Source organism: Adiantum capillus-veneris, chromosome 4 (assembly GCF_014529385.1).
Source record: "Adiantum capillus-veneris isolate H3 chromosome 4, ASM1452938v2, whole genome shotgun sequence".
Lineage (NCBI taxonomy): Eukaryota > Viridiplantae > Streptophyta > Polypodiopsida > Polypodiales > Pteridaceae > Adiantum > Adiantum capillus-veneris.
In genome coordinates this window covers 168,255,624-168,273,215 of record NC_140934.1, presented here as the reverse complement: position 1 = coordinate 168,273,215, position 17,592 = coordinate 168,255,624, and the positions used below count along the sequence as shown (strand labels likewise).

At 40.7% G+C, this 17,592-nt stretch overlaps 1 protein-coding gene across 1 annotated transcript in view; it reads right to left on the bottom strand.

Annotated features, from left to right (window-relative positions):
- Positions 1-14,281: 14,281 nt before the first annotated feature.
- LOC147460327 (YebC-like protein) overlaps positions 14,282-17,592 on the bottom strand; it is a 76,007-nt gene continuing 72,696 nt past the window's right edge. Inside the window, exons 3-7 of the mRNA XM_086511405.1 lie at positions 16,245-16,306; positions 16,012-16,171; positions 15,654-15,931; positions 15,447-15,570; positions 14,282-15,329 (exon numbers count right to left, since the gene is read on the bottom strand). Coding sequence (XP_086367531.1) covers positions 15,237-15,329; positions 15,447-15,570; positions 15,654-15,931; positions 16,012-16,171; positions 16,245-16,306 — 717 coding nt within the window. The 3' untranslated portion in view covers positions 14,282-15,236. The remainder of the gene's footprint in view (positions 15,330-15,446; positions 15,571-15,653; positions 15,932-16,011; positions 16,172-16,244; positions 16,307-17,592) is intronic.

Below are 17,592 nucleotides of genomic sequence, written 5' to 3'. Positions count from 1 at the left end.
AGTTGCTGTAGTACTATGTTAGTGTGTAACAATAACTCTGTTAGTTGCAAGTAGATAGGTTAGGTGTGTGTGTGCTCGCGCGCACGGTGCGGCGCGGTTGCGGTGACAAAAAATAAAAGAAATAAATAATCTTTTTTAAATAAAAATAAAAATTTTAAAGGTAGGACCAGAATTGAGAATATTCCCCAGGTCCAAGCCAAAGCCCACGCTCAGGCTCAGGCCTTAGTCACCCTTTAGAATTACTTATTTTAGCCTCACGCTTAAGTAAAAATCGACCCTTTTGAGCACAAACGGAGCTTCGGGTACCCAAATTATAGCACAACACGACCCTCTGAGCGATATGCTCGTTTTGAGCTATCAAACGCCCTAATCCAAAAACCGATTGTAAAAAGATATTAAAAACATCAAAAAACGAGTGAAAACGGGGTGCAAAACGCCTAAAAAATCAAGCGGTTAACCCTCGAGGATATTCGCCAACGCTTGTAGGGTGCCAAAAACACATGCATCTGCGCTCTGGTCGTGTGCTAGAGGCTGAGCAACTAGCGAGCACTTTGACTTACGTGGGTTCTCAATACCCATCTACCTTAGGTTGTTCCGGGCCCTCGATGGGGACCCAAGGTAGTACCACTCAGGACCCGCATATTGCGTCCATTGACTCTTTCTCTGATACGACGTCATGGAGGGTTACCCAATGTCTAATCCTGATAGCTCAAGCCAAGACATGCATGCCATGGCCCACAGTCCGGATCGAGCGTGCTTAACCGCTTCAAGGAAACCTTTAGTAGAGCCACCTTCTCCGAACATGGAGCTAGCGATGTAAATGAGGAGGATGGGGAGGTAAATTCACCATTTTTGACCAATGTAAATCCCATGCTCTTGGAGAGTGTGCAAGTGAATACTCCGTTCACTCTGTACCCCCTGACTCTTCAGAGATATTCCCCTCCGAGGTTATATTACATGATGGTAGAAGCCTTGTCGAAGTGCAAGAGGTTGAGCGATATATCATTGCAGCTAGGAAAAAAGAAATCAAGAGCTTACGCAAGGTGGAGCAATGAAGAGAGTTAAAAGCGAAATCCCCTATGTCAATATCCTTGCTAGGAGAGCAATCGAGTGCTCCTGAATTAACGACCACTAAGGGTCAACCCATAGAGAGCCACATTGCATCTAGTTCAAAGGACACCCCTAGCACCTCAATCCTAGATGGAGCATTCTTAAATGAGAACTGAAAGTACGAACTACAAACAAAAACTCTAACCGACTTATACACATGTCACACCTATTACGTGGGTCGGTTAGATTTCCTACAATCCACAACGGGTGCTACTAGTGCGGAGAATCAACAACAAAGAGTTTGTGAGGCCATCCATAGGTTTATTGAGCTAGAGAGATAGAACAAGGGAACCTACATGCCTTCAACGGGTCTCATGAGATTCTTGGATACAAGGAAGGGTAAACAACCAACCTTATCGCAAATGGAGACTCACGATGGATCCTCCATATGTTGTTTCGCCAGGGATCTCAATGTAATCTGAGCCCACAAGTGATAGATTTACTTTTCCAATTTTCCCTTGATGACACCACGCCTACCATGCCTACCCGAATGATGGGCATGCCAAGAAACACGCCATGGAACCTCATTTGTTAGTAAAGCACCGCTACATGGTAGCTCAATGCCGACAACAGCCCGTACAAGTGTGTATCAATTGTATGCACCTATGGGTCCTCATGATCATGTACCTCCTACCCCTCCCATTGTTTCAACAACTTATGCTCCACAACCACAACATAGAAGCTCTTATTTCCATGGGACCATACCAGCTAGCATTAGCATGTCACATCCGATGCCTACTATGCCTAGGGCCACACATATGAACTTTGGGCTGCCACATGGCACAACAATGTACCAAACGTGGAACCCAAGGGCTTTCTATGCACCAAGACCAATGCAAATACCTACTCCACATGTAGTCTTTGGAGCGCCTTCACCCACAGTGCCTACTCACTTAGGTGACTTGGCAACATTTTCTCAAGCTATTGGTCGATCTATTGCTGAGAATATGCGTAACAGGCCTGATAGAGAACCTAGAAGTAAGGCAGTACAAATAGCCAAGCTCACACAAAAATTTAGTGGAGACAGGGATGTGAGAAAGCATATCGAAGTGTTTGAACAAATATGCGATTCTCTATGAGAACACAATGACCTGCATAAGAGTAATGCTTTAAGCATAACCTTAAGTGGGAAGGCTGAGGATTGGTATAGAACCCTAAGGGTGGAAGAAAAAACGATTTACCCTACTCTTAGGAGACTGTTCTTGAAAGAATACATACGAGAGGGAGTGCTTTGGGGTGTAGCCTCTCAGCTCTAGAAAGCCCAATGAGAGGAAGGAGAGTGGGTGAGAAACTTTATTAGTCGCTTGAAGCATTTAATTCTCGTTGTAATCCAAATGAGCGCTTCAATAATAATCAATTGCTTGATAGATTCATTAGGGGATTACGACACAAGGATATCTACAATGGCCTAGTCATTAAAGGTATCACCACTTGGGAAGCAATCACCATCAATGCGATGCAATTGGAGGATAATTTAATGATTCAAGAAGACAGAGTGTCTGTGGAGCTTAAATCTATTAGCTCGCAAGTATCATGGCATCAGCCAATGACCTTAAAGCCTTTTGCTAAGGAGCCAAAGATATCTGAGATGACTTTAGCAGATCTCACCAAGGCCATTCAAGAGAGTCTTAGAGACAATCATGCTCCTCAAAACAATCATATGTATCCAAGAAGGGAGCAACAATGGTGCTCAGTATACTATAGTCCGCATAGTACCAGTGAATGCCCTACTTTTAGAGTAAAATTCAATGGGAATTGCAATGCCTGTGGGAGGTATGGTCATCAAGCTAAGGATTGCATAGTATTTAAGCGCGCAATGGCCAATAGACCAACCTTAGCATGGACAGACACACCTCGAGTGCCTGCATTGATACCGGCCCCACCTCTTGAACAAACGTCACAACACATGGTCCCTAAGGCCCAAAATGTTGTTCAAACAACACCCTTACCACCTCCAGTGCTAGGACCGCAACCACCACATCCTAGAATCACTTTTGTGAATCAAGTGGGTTGTGAGTTATCTATTGCTTGTGTGGAAGACCATGAGGAAGATATAGACCCTAATATTGCCTATAGATTGATGCGCTTGAAGAAAGTCCACAATACTACATGGAGGACTATTGGGGACAAGTCAAACCTGTCTATCAAGTAGTTGCTCTTGCTGCAAGAGGCCAAAATATCAATTACACTACCAAGAGACCACCTCTTCAATGCTATGAGTGTGGAGGTCCACATCGTGTGGCCGAGTGTCCTATTAGGCTACAAAAGAACGCCACACTAATGCAAACCAATCAAGCGAGCGCGTCTACAATACCGATATTCATGTGTAATTGATGTGGCATAGATCATTTGATTGCCCAATGTTCGAATAATCCAAATGCGCCGAAGATCACGCCATTAAAACAAAATATTATTCTTGAAGAAAGAGACACGATATCAATTGCCCAATCTCAGAAGAAGAAGAAAACACGAAGGAAGACATCACAAAAAGCAGCGAAGTCAGACCCCAGTTCAAAGACCAACATAGGGACTTGTGACGACCCCGTATATATGAACGACGTTGAAGAGGATTTTGATTCAGGTGAAACCATGGAGATCAAAACGACCACTAAGAAGGAAACCAACAAGGAAGATCGTCTCATGAGTCACAATGGCCACGATCCAAGAAGAAGATAGGAACTTATCCAAACCCTACAGAGGAGATCGAGCGAGTCAAGCAATTAAGGAGTTTGGTAGAAGAGACACAAAGGGGTCTAGAGCTAGCACCTAGGCATATCCAGATTATAGACACATTGTTCCCTATGCAACAACAACCTCACCAAGTCCATAGACCACTAACCATCCCTATGTCATCCAAGAAGAAAGTGACTTAAAGTCATGGGAAAGTGGGCGTGCTCACTTCTTGTTGGAAAGAATGTTTACAGAGGGACTACCTGACCCTATCAAAGAAATGGAGATCCCATCTTCCCCACGTCAAGGGGTTGAAGCCCAAAAGGTGCCATTAAATATTGCCAAACTGATGGATTTCATGGCTTCAGAAGTCAGAACCACCATCATGTCCAAACTATATGGAGACCCTAAGCTATTCTTAGCTCAGGAGGAACACTTAGATCCACAACCCAACATAGATGAGAACCTTGTTGTAGAAATACCTGTTAACAAGTTGGGACAATACTTTGAGGGCGATGAATCCAATGCAACCATACCAATCACTACCAAGGGATTAAATGTGAAGGGAATCCTTGATGGTGGCGCTGAAGTTGGCATTGTGACTAAAAATTGATGGGAAACTATGGGAAGACCTCACCTTGGGACCACAACCATAGTAGTAAACATGGACAATGGGTCTATTGTTAAACCTATTGGAATGCTAGAAGATCTCAAGGTCAAGGTCTTTGGACATAAAATAAGAATTACCTTCATTGTTATGGATTTATCCAAGGACACTATGGCATCTGAGATGATCTTAGGACGTCCTTTTATGAGGGAAGCAAAAATGGTGTATGACTGGTCTAAAAACCATGTCTACTTGCAGTTCCAAGATTCTGTCATTCGAGTGGATCTTGAAACTGGTCGAGCACTTCCTCTAAGAAACAAGTTTATAATTGATCATAGATCTGACACCACAGTTCACTCGGCCCCATTGCTGTATTGTTACACGTGTAAAGCGGACATTGATGTTGGGGAAGATTCTCCTTATATGGATGTACTACCTGGGATGACTGAGTCGGACTATGTGGATTGGGTCCACCTAGCAGCAACCATAGACACTTGGGGAAACAGGGGGACGATCTGGGTAACATATGAGGGGATGAAATGCCACCACTCGTACCCTTAAATATGCTAGAAGCAATGCATATAGCTTCTGATGACCTACAGGATGAAGGTTTGACTCGCATTGGAACCAGTAGCGTCTCACAAGACTATAGCCCACACGAGTTGGGGTCAGAGTCATCAATTGAAATTGACTATGAGGACGAAGAATCTGAGTTAAATCTTAGTGCAAATGTGGGGACAAATCATTCAGAGCCCAGTAGTACCCTAGATGACAATCTATCCAAGGGAGCAGAAGACCCAAGTAGCGATTCATCTAGTGACTCTTCACTAGAGATCGGCCGTAATAAAAAATTAGACAAGAAGAGTAAGAGATATAAGAGGCGGAGATATCGAGAAAATGTACGTGCTAGAATAAATCAAAAGACCAAAGAACAAGCAGAGCTTAAAAAGATCTAAGCAAGAGTTGAGGCTCGAGAAAGACAACAACGTCTTAGACGCCAACAAGAGGCTAATCTGGGAATCACGAAAGCATTTTTTGAAGACACTTATGATGATTCATTGGAATCTGAGCCACCTCTACGATATCCAATTGAACTAAATAGCCTCTATGGGAGAGTACTATATAACGCATTATTGAATACATGAGCTCAACATAATTTGTTATCCTATGGAGTTTGGTGTCAACTAGGAAAACCACCCCTATCCACAGGCACCATCCAAGTCAAGGGTGTCAATAAGATGAAGACCACTGTTTTTGGAATCCTACACACTTCTGTCAGTTATGACAATGGGGTTGTAGCTCAAGACTTTTTGGTCATGCCTGCTAGAACTATGGAGAGTAATATAAACCTAGGACACACATGGATGATAGCCACCAAATGCACTATTGATTGGGGGACTGGGGGTGTCACAATGCAGAAACCAACTCTTAGCCCTACCAGTCAAGCCATAGTCCCTGAGATATTGCCTCTTAAGGAAATAAAACCCAAAACATTGCATGTCCAGGAGGTTGAACCATATGTCCCCATAGCCCAACTCTCCAAAGTTTCAAGTGCTATAGTTGAAATAAAGCTTGAGATACACAAGACTCATCCTAATATGGCAAAGAAAACATACAATTGGGTCCCTAAAGCTTCTTTAACGACCATAGATAGTGCTCAAAGACAGGAGCCTAGTAAGAGACCCACTCGCCCCAAGAAATGTAAAGAAATTTGTGTTGGATTCCCAAAAAACTATTGGAAGCCCAAGGCTACAATGAAGGAAATGATTAAATCTGGGTGCCAAAACGTAAATTGTGCTCTTACCTGTCACCTGACCCATGTGAGCCTAATCTTGTAGATCCAAAATAAATTGAAGATTGCGAAAAGAAAAAAATCACAGAATGCTACATACCCGCTCCAGAGTTAGTTTGGGTACCAAAGAAAGAACGATTTGTTCCACCTAGCTCAAGAACAGGAAAGTCAAATAAAGATTTGTTCTCTTCATGTAGTTCCTATACAAAAATAGAAGCTTCGACACAACCTCCACCTACCATTGTACATATCCATACAAACAAAGAAGAGTTTGCACCTCCCGTTGTAAGTTCACCACCTACAACAACGTTGCAAATAAAATCATGGGAGAGTACCTTACCACCCTTGCAACTCAATGAGGCACCCAAGGTAATAGAGAACTATTGGCTAAAATCCTCACCTATTACCAATTGGAATAACTGGTTCCAAAAGGTGATGAAATCCTTTTCAAGTATGATCCACCCAAGGAAGGGGGGAGTCTTCATTCACGTCAGCCTATTGAATTATTCCCCTCTTATCCTTCTTTCCTTGACCCTTGAGCTTTTCAATTTTAGGGATTGTATATATATAGATATATAGTAACTAACCACCCTAGTTTTAAAAAAATAATTAGTAAAGAACAAGAGCAATTAGCAAATGAGTGTGCACAATACTAGTCAAAACATGGCCTTACCGAAGAGGATTACATCTACCTTGATGATGAGGATGGTGGTTTAGCCTTAGAGCTGCCGACCAAACTCTCCAACCTTCACTTACTTTGATCCTCATCACTCGAGTGATGGAGGGTAGGTAGGATTAGTACGATAGGAGTGTTTATGTTTTAGAGTTTAGTGATTAGCAAAGTTCTTTTTTCCCACTGATGTGCCTCTGGAAGGTGAATGCTTGGTGGTGACTATTGTGCAATTTGTGACTACATAAGGATGCCTTCGAAGGACAACGACAATGGATGTTTACATGTTACAACGGATGTTCTCCATTATATCAGGTGTACTACTTCCTTTTATCTATGCTTCCCACAGTTACATGTTTGCATCTTATTTAAGTTTCTAACAATGCATAAAATTTATGAAGTTGTGACATTGCCACTTTAGATGCTATAAATTTTTGAGACTTCTAGTACCTTGTTCTTCTCTTTGAGTTTGGTCTATTAGTTGGCTTTAAGTAGGTATCAGGACCTTATGCTAAACTAGGCCACTTAATTGTTGCTGACTTTAATTCCTAAATAGTCTATTAATTGTAGTAACTTTAGTAATGTTTTAAGCTATGAGGATATAGTTCTCTCTAGCTTATTTCACCTAAGTGCGACTTGTGTTGTGGAAGTCCATGTGTTAAATTGGTATTTGAGACCTCGAGTCTCTCGACTAGTTTATGCTCAAGCTAGTATTTGAGACCTCGAGTCTCCCAGACTGCTGGTATCTGAGACCTCGAGTCCCCCAGTTACTTGTAGCAACTATGAACACAACATAAAAGAGAAAAAGAAAAAAAAAGTTTTTTTTAAAAAGCAAATAGCACAAACTTCCTTGTATTTTATGTTGATCACACTTAAGTGGTATAAGTTACAAGATCACCAGCCTTTAGACCCCGACGAGCTTCCTAGGGTTAACTACTCTTTAGTCGACATTTTTTAATTAACGTTGGTCAATCTAGTACTTACTTTAGCCCTAGCTCTTAGCCCTAGCTCTTGTGTAATTCTCTTAGAGTCAGCCTAATAGACCTTAACTCAATTGAATTTCATCCAGGTACTACGCTTGTTCTAGTTCACAATGTTACAATTCATTTTTTTTTTGCATTTTCTAAACTATCATGAATGCATCTCACTTATTTCATGCCTGCACATGCTGCCTTTGAGCTTTCACAATGTTGTTTTTCTTCTGACATAGGTACTCCTATTGTGGATCCCGATGCTGCACTGTTATATTCCAAGGGCGGAATCTACATCAGGAAGGGGGGCATGTTAACCATCGGTGTCCACTTCTAGTAGTCATGGGCTGGGCTTGTCGGTCCAATAGGAAAAGGGTAAAAGTGATACACTCTAACTGGAACATTCAAGGATTAGTTGGCTAAGCATGGACGCCCAAGTGTGAATGGACGAGCTTATATAAAAGTCACCTAAACCTAAAAATCACTCATTCTCTCATTTGTGCAATTAAAGAGTGCTCTTGCTCCATCTCCATTTTTTTCTTCATCTCCTTGTGTGTGTGTGTAGGAGAGAGAGAGAGAGAGAGAGAGAGAGAGAGAGAGAGAGAGAGAGAGAGAGAGAGAGAGAGAGAGAGAGAGAGAGAGAGAGAGAGAGCATTACGAAGGCAGGACGGCGGCGAGGCGGTTGAGCACGGCACAGTGGTAACTCCCTCTTCTTCGCGGCGAGAAATCCTCCACGAAGACGAGAGTAGGGCAGTGAGTGACACACCCTTGCTCTCTTGAACTTGCTAGATTAGTTTGGTTGTGTGCTTGCAGCCATTTGTGGCTCGCACACAGTGTACGGCAAGTCCCTTGCATTGACACGTGCGACATATGCGCACACTGCATTTTCTAAATACCCTAGTTCTTCCCCCTTCACTCTCACGCACTTCCCAATCCTCTCTCTCTCTCTCTCTCTCTCTCTCTCTCTCTCTCTCTCTCTCTCTCTCTCTCTGTGTTCCCATTTCACCTGCTCTCTGTACGCGTCTATGATGCAGTTAAAGCAGGGCCCGCCTCACCACTGTGAAGGAAGGCAGCTACTAAATGTAGCAGTGCAGCAATAACGTCTTCCTATTGGAGCTCGGCCTACCACACTGCTGAAAAAGGAAAACGTCCTCAAGCTCCCAAGCCTATAAAGGTGATCTTTTATGCTCACTTAGCATTGGTACTGTGTGTCTTTGGTGAGTGTGTGAGTGCTTGTGTGCTTTGAGATTGGGGGTCTTTTTCCTGCAAGAGGTAGCATTTACTAATCGTCTATATGGCTAAAGGAAAGGATAAGCATGCTATTGTGGAGTTGGTGGCTCCGACTCCCTTTCACGTGACTTATGGAAGTTCTTTGGATTACTCACTTGATGTTATGATACTTTTTGCAAATACTGTAATGGTACTTCTACTCTGCCCCTTCTGGCTAGGGCATGGTTGGTTTATTCACTGGTAGAAAAAACTTTCAATTTATTGTTGTACCATAAGGATATGCACCCGTTTATAGCTACGGCATGTGTTTGTGGTTTCTTTTCAAAAATAGGATTTCTCGATTGCTGCATATATATGATCCTATCAAAGGCTGGTTTGTTTAAAATGGAAAGAGAGTAACTGCCTACAATACTGGATGCATGGTATTGTAAAAAGCTTCAAGTTTGATTGAAGGTCTTCTTACTACTTGGTGAAGGCCCATATATGGTAAGGTGGACCTACCTATTGGGTGAGAAACTATGGCCTTGCATAGGTATAAACTGGTTATTGGCAGGTGGATGGTTGTTACTTCGTACCTTTATTTAGGATAAGATTTGATGGTGGTTAAAATCTTTCTTAACATGATAGTGTTAACCTACTAGTTTTTAAATAACCCTGACCTTGTTTTTTAGTTTTTTTAAACTATTGGCGCAGCAGGTATATACTATTGATGCACTTATGGGGTAGAGACCAAGCTTACTATTCTTGCCAGTTCATGGATTTCCTTCTCTGTATTGAGTTTCCGTGAATAATTTCCTCAGCTTGGTTGTATATGGTTTATAACTTCTGGTTTGATTATGAGCTTAATACTCAAGCTCAATTATGACTATGCCGTCTGAAGCCGCTCAAGTTGGCCGTACATGGTTTGATGAAATGGGTTGAAATGGGGCCTGAACTTACTAGTTTTGCTCAAATTAAAGGTACATTCCTGCATGGTTTTTGTGTTCCCAAGTTAAAGCTGCTCGACTTGGGCATATATAAGTTTACATAGTTGTTTAAAGACAAGGTAATGTTTGCTTAGGACCGATTATGGTTATAAGTATTGCTGTAGACTATGGTGGGAAAAGTTGCAGATCAGGCGCTCATGTAATTGAATAGTGTGGTGTATTACTTCGAGGGTATGGCCATGGTGGCTCTGTTCCCTTGATTTTGGAAGGAATATGGTACCACGGAATACTCCTTCTATATGCTATATATGATTAGGGGTGTAGCATTTATACTTACTATCTTGCATATGGTTCTCAACTCTGTTGAGGAAGAAGTAGAACTTACTTACTAATTCCTTTTATGTTACAAGTAACTCCAAAATAGAGATTGACTGCACGTATGAGCACTGTCACTGACCCTGAAACAATTGCAACAATTAATGCCAAACTACGTAAAGTCAAGAAACAAGTATATGTGGCCCACTTCGAGGCTAAAAATTACATCTTAAAACTCGTCTCCGACCTTATCTCATGAGAGCTTGCAAAGCAAAAGGAGCTCCAAAGTGTGTTTTTTCCCCCTTGTAAATTAAATAATTATGTAGCTTCATATTTCTTATTAATTATCTTTGCAAGAAATTTAGTTGGGTGACATCTATAACATGTGGGATACCCATACATTACCTGCATACGGTGCCAATGCTAACTAAAAGTTGTGTTGTTTCCATGGGTGTAGGTGAGGGTTACCTTTTCAACTATGGTTTTCAAAGTTCTCTGGCTTGAAGATGGCGGACTTATGTTTCTTCACGCTCTTAATTCTCTTAGACTTGTGTATAAAGTCTGTTCTGTACTATGAATGGGAGTTATACCACCTTTTTATTGACATAGTTTCTAGTGTCTTCTGTAATTTATAAGGATTCTGTGGTGTTTATGTTATAATGGTTACTGGAACACACACACACACACACACACACACACACACACACACACACACACACACACACACACACACAAACAATAGGTCTTTAGTTCAAAACTTGACGGGTAAATCATTGAGCTCTCTTGAGATTGTTCCTACGATGTTAAAACTTTTGATCTTCTTCTTATCTCTCTCACACACAATAATGCACGTGTGTGTATGCACACAATGAGGGTGCTTTTGCTATCCCACATTCAAACATTTTTGGTTTACCTACTTATTTGCTGAGTATGGCGTAAGCTCAGAAGCCTCAAAGTCCACTTAAAGATGACTTCACGTGATATAGTGGCTGATTATGCTTATTTGCAAGAGAGAAAGTGATTGGTATTATTTTGGCATATGTTGTAGTTTCTAGATCGATGCGAGTTGTTCAATCAACATATGTACCACACCTTATTTTCATTTGAGATTTGTTGACTTATTGCTAAAGACCCACTTGAATAGGGTTACATGTGCTTTTTTTTAGAGAGCCAATTGTGGAATATCGTAAAAAAACTTTGTGCATGCATTTCAAAGAAATTAGAGTTTAAATGAAAATTAGAGACACCAAATATGTTGTAGTTTCTAGATCGATGCGAGTTGTTCAATCAACATATGTACCACACCTTATTTTCATTTGAGATTTGTTGACTTATTGCTAAAGACCCACTTGAATAGGGTTACATGTGATTTTTTTTAGAGAGCCAATTGTGGAATATCGTAAAAAAACTTTGTGCATGCATTTCAAAGAAATTAGAGTTTAAATGAAAATTAGAGACACCAAATATATCAACTTGTGGCCCCTTTGCAAGATTAGCAATCACTTTAAGAAGATACACAAGCAAAGCATTGTGCATGCAGACAAAGGATTATATTTTTTAGGTAAAAGAAACTTAAAGTAGGTACAAGAAGCTGCTCAACCAAAACAAGAATAGTTGCAAACAAGACATCCAAGCATGTGGAAGGCATGTTAGGGAGATCATGAAGAGTACCATTTTGAGTGAGGAAGAGAGAAACGATTTATCAACTTGCAAATGTGTGCACAAAGTAGACTTTTATATAGACATATGATTTCGAGATATCAAAGGGCACATCATATGTAGATACATAATTTTAAGCGTCATTATCGAAGGTGGACAAATCATATGGCTTCAAATGGATATTCACATGAATCTTGATGACTAGGATGAAAAAGGTGGCTAGAGGGGGTTCACACTCAAACAAAAGAAGCTAGCTAATAGGAACAATCCTCTGCTTAAGCCCAAATTTTTGTCAAATGGAAAAGGGCCAAATATTAATTGCAAATGCCAAAGGGTGATGGAAAATGACTACATTTTGGAGTTTAAATTGATTGGTAAAAGAGCCTACCATTGAATAGGGTGTAGGGCAAACATAGTCCTTCTAAATAATATAGTAGAGATGTCCCCAAATACGGTAGTAGGTGCAAACGGTGACACACACAAAAGTGAGTATTGAAGAAAACAAAATTGGGGAATCTTACTACTCGGGGCATCTTGACTTCAACAGTGTCTTAACCCCTGAAAATTTCGGTTTAGAAAAGTTTTTGACAAATGCAAGTAGAAAAATAAGGCTTCATCTTTATCCACCAATTTTGTGTTGTGATGCAACGGTTAATTTAATTGCTCATGTACACAATACTAGCACACATTACTCGAAAACTTGCCCTTCCAATTGTGTCATCACAATACCTGTTTGTGTCATCCCAATACCATACATAAAATATTTTTCACGTGCTTTGACACCTTGTGATATGTGACGTTGTTTGGACCTTGTGTTGGTCAATACATTTTCCTTCTCTATTTGAGACAACGTTTTCTACATCTTCTAGACTTTAGGTTTGGTGCTTCTTCCCATGAATGCACATCAAGCTTATTTGATCTTGGATTTGTATTTTCAAGTTTGGCAAGGTATCTTTTTTAAGAATATCCATATAAACCTCTTCAATGGTTCTTTCAATTCTTGATTTCTTTGCCATCTTAAAGCTAGAGTTAGTGTTTGTGGCACGTCATTTTGACTTGCATCTATAAAATGTATTAGAGGGATGATGTGGAGCATTTAATTATTGCTCTTGTATCTTCTCCCCATCTCCTCATGGGGGTGGCTCTACAAAATGAATAATGCCTAGCTTTCAATTAAGTCCTTTGATTAGTGTGTTTATACGAAATAAAAAGGCAAACTTATTATACACAACTTCGAGAAACCCTATATTCCATAAATGGGTACAAATTTGAAAAGACACTTGGCCTCCTTTTTCCTACATGAACAAAAGTGTATGCTCTAGCTCTATTTCCTTTAATTTACCTTAAGGCTCAACAGTCATCGTCCTTTGGTTGGGCTTTTTAGAATCTATTTCACATTTTCTTGTACAAGGTGAGCTACATTTACATTCAATTGAGGCCTCCCCTCATATATGCTTCACCTACTTTTGCTCACTACAATTAGAAGATCCCTTTATTGTTGCAACCTAAGCAATGCTTTCTAAAATCATAGTAAGCATAAGGTCCTTAGAGAGACCTATGCTTTCCTAGATCATCATGACATAGAGTTATGTAAAGAACAAATAAATGTTGGAAAAAAACCTCCCTGTGGTATTAGTCGCTTATGGCATGCAATACATGCACCATAGGTTTTAAGTGGTCAGTGAAAGTTGTGGTAGAGGTTACTTGTTGCATGAAACTTTATAAACATGTAGGATACAAAAAATTGAGAAGAGAGTTTTTGTTGTACACATCGTTCTTTGTGTCTCTCAACTTGTCCTCCACCTTACCCATCTCCCTATGGAATCACTTGTGGAGGCCTTTGCTTTACATTCATTCTTGTGATACTTCCATCTATCCTCTATGCTACCACCACAAAGCAATCTTGTAGACAATAGAAGTTGTTACTCTGATACATAGATATCTCATCTAGTGGCTCTATTTGGCTTATCCAAAGTGTGGTTCACCTTCCAAAAGAGAAGCCAAGAACTTTTAACATTGCAACAACAATTACACGAGACGTCAATAGATCTATCAAATAGATTTCTGAGTTGTGAGCTTTTTTGCTTGTTTATCCGGCTTTTGGTGTGATGTGCTTTTGCTTGTGTGTCAGTGCTTAAGCCTCTCATAACTCGTAAGTTCAGACTTTTCTGACCTCCGAAGCTAGATGTGTGTGTGCATGCATGAATCTCTCTCTCTCTCTCTCTCTCTCACACACACACACACACACACACACACACACACACATTCAATTAAAAAAAGGACATTTTCATTCAATTTTTGAATTTCTTACAGCCTTCACTATGACAAAACTTACCATAAGGAACACATCTTGCATTGTAAAGTGGTTATCGTACTACAACATTGTTCCGAGTATGAGCACTTGGATTGTTCACCTTTCTCCTTTCTCCTCTATGGCATGTTTTAACATGCCGAAAGGATCAATAACCCTGCACCTAAAGCCATGTTGGAGCATTTCCTATCTGGAAATAATGAAGACAATAATTTCAAGAGCTCAGAAAAAGCAGAGAATATGTGTGTGTGTAAAACTCCAAGGCTCAAAGGTATCACTTAGGCTATTCTATCAGCTGCAAAACAGGGGAAGTGTCACCCCACCCATGATGTTTATGTCAAAAAATCTCTCATTTCTGAGGCTCGTATAATCAATTTCATGCCCACTTTCTCGCAGAGTTGTCTTCTGCTGCAAGAACTATTAATCCTATCTTTTAACAGCCTCAAATAAATTGAAATGCTCCTTGAAAGTGCCGCCTTTCATGAAACCATTGACCTTTCTCGAAACCTTTCTTGTGTGCATTGCATAATGTCCTCTCTGGTTCCAACAAGCTTTTGAGAAAATGAGAGCCTCCTTGTAGCAACCTCGAGCAATTCAGTGATGGACTCCTTGCGGTTTAACCTCATTCCTGTCCTCCCCTAGATTAAAAAAGTTTAAAAGAACAATCCTCTCAAATACTATACATTCTGTGTTCCCACTAGAAAGGCACTTTCCTCCAGCATGGTCTGCATCCACCTTAGCATCTATAGGCAAAATCTAGTCAGTTTAGGTTCATTATCCACACCCAGCAAAACAAACACCGTAACTGTCTTATCTAGATGGAATAACAGATGGCAACCTGTAGTGCACTATGAATTCCACAAGCTTGAGAATTCATAAAAAAACATGGCGAAATTCTCGCTCATATCACAAATTACCCCCTACCCATCCTTTTGGGGAAAGACGAGCTTTATCTTTATGAATTTTTGTTTTCCGCTATGCTTGATTGCTGTAAACAGCATCTACATCATCCAGTTCAAGAAGCCTTTCCATAAGAGCCTTATTCAATTCTATTGCCTCGTCATCTGGCTGAAAGAAACATAACGTCAAAGGTAGTTAACCAGAGAGAATGTGACGTTCATGATTATGACAAGGCAACTAGACAGTGACAATGAAATGTGAACTCACACAATTCCGGAACCTTACCTCCAAAATTGCATTTGGTATGTACTCCAGACCAGAGGACTCCATGACCACAGGAATACCAGCTCCTTGCAGCCTTTTAGACACCGCGGAGTATTGTTCTAGAGGAGTCATCACTTTATAGTATCTGATAAGGGGTTTCAGCAAGGTATTTATCAAAAGACAAAATCCCATACAGCAACCCTTGAGATAAAAGACCACATGACTCACTTGTCAGAAGCATCTTGAGGATCTTCATCTTCATAGTAAGTTGGCTCGATGACGTCCTCTGCACCTGCATCCATGGCTGCTGCAAGAAGTGAATCCGCATCCACCTTATCTGCCTTAACATTGACTACACCCGCCTTTTTGAAATTGAACTGCACAGAGCCAGCATCAGCCATCTTACACCCACTTTTCTTAACGACTTCTCGGACGTTTGCTGCTGCACGATTGGAATTGTCTGTTAAAACCTCGATGAGGATGCCGATGCCTCCGAATCCATAAGCCTACAATGACATGGTGACTGATAACAGCTAGTAATACTCAAACTGGGTCACAAAGCTAGAAACTCAATCTTGGATCATACCTCGTATATCATTGGCTCAAAATCTTGTTGGCCCTTCTCTGATGCTTTCTTTATGTTCCTTTCAATGATGTCCTTCGGAATATCAAAATCTTTGGCATACTGTAAAAGAGCAGCTAATGCTGAATTTGCCACAGGATTGGGTGATCCTCCTCTCCTAACACTGCATCAACTTCAGTATCATTCACCAGGAAAGCTCTACCCTAAAACCCTGACAGCTTTAGAGGAACACATACGCTGAGACAATCTCCTTTCCAATTCTTCCATAAAGCTTTGCCTTCTTAGCATCCTGGGCCCCCTGCTCAATTTGAATCAGATTTTAGTGAAGCTTTTCTAATGACTAGTTTTTTGTGACAACTTCAAATGTATGACAAAAGGTTTTCTAGTGACTAGTTGTTTGTGACAATTTCAAACCTATGACAAAAGGTGCACCTGAGAAAGTGGTAGCTCGTTGATCTACGGACATTCTTGGTTGTGTTATACATGCTTCATGGAATAGAAATTAAAATACTTTAATTTTTTACTGTATACCATATAAATGCTTCGTACCATACAGATAAACCAACTTCAAATTTTTACTGTAGAAAGTATAAAAGCTCCATAACGTATAAATAAACCATTTTCAGTACTGGCTCCACTGACAAGATTGGATTGTCATTGGCTTATAGTTTTTCCCCAGCCAATATAAATTATCTTTGGTAATATTTCGGGGGTGAAAAGGGGGCGGGGGGGGAGTGGGGACTCAATGCCCACCTCTCAGCCCAATCTACATTTATAATTGGTTGCACACCTTGTAAGGCCCCCATATACAACAAAGCCATTTGTGCACGTAATTTTGCTGGGAACCCCCAGCTTAGGATGGTTGAAGATGTCTTAGGTAGCCTTGCAACATTGCCAAGTACGATTTGGGTGAATACAAGTACAACGTGTCTTCAACTTGCAAGTCCCACTTGTGGAAAGAATGTTAGCTGGTTACTCTACTTTATTGGTATCTGTGAACTTTGAAAACCCATATGTATATAGTCAATGTTGTTTGAATACAAGGCCGGTGGACAAGGTTGATGGAATGGCCAATTGGACTGGTAGATCACAGCAACCAGCACAATTGACAAGTGGCATTTTGACAACGTGGTTGTCATGTTGGCAGTTCACCATACATGGTAGTAGGTGTATCTTAACTAGCGGGCAATAGATCTGTTAACATCATTGATGGCTAACCTGGCAGTACACACGGAGAACAACAGGTTGTTGGTTTTGCTGACTCAACTGACTTGGCAGCTAGTTAGAAAAGATAGCTTGGCACCTAGTTGATTACCAGTCACCAGTTCAATGGCATGATCTACTCCTCTCAAAGGTGGCAAGCCAGGAGGTAGATCATTAGGAAAAACATCCCTGAAATCAATCACAATTTCTCGGATAAGGGTGGATTCGTCAAAATCCCGGAGTCCAATAGAAGAACATGAAATATTTTTACAAAATTCAATGACAGAAGTACCAAGCACTAATGAATCAAACCAAGCAGATGGTATACATTGATAGAAGTCAACATCAGAAGACTTTATATCCTTGAACATTTCCAAAGCA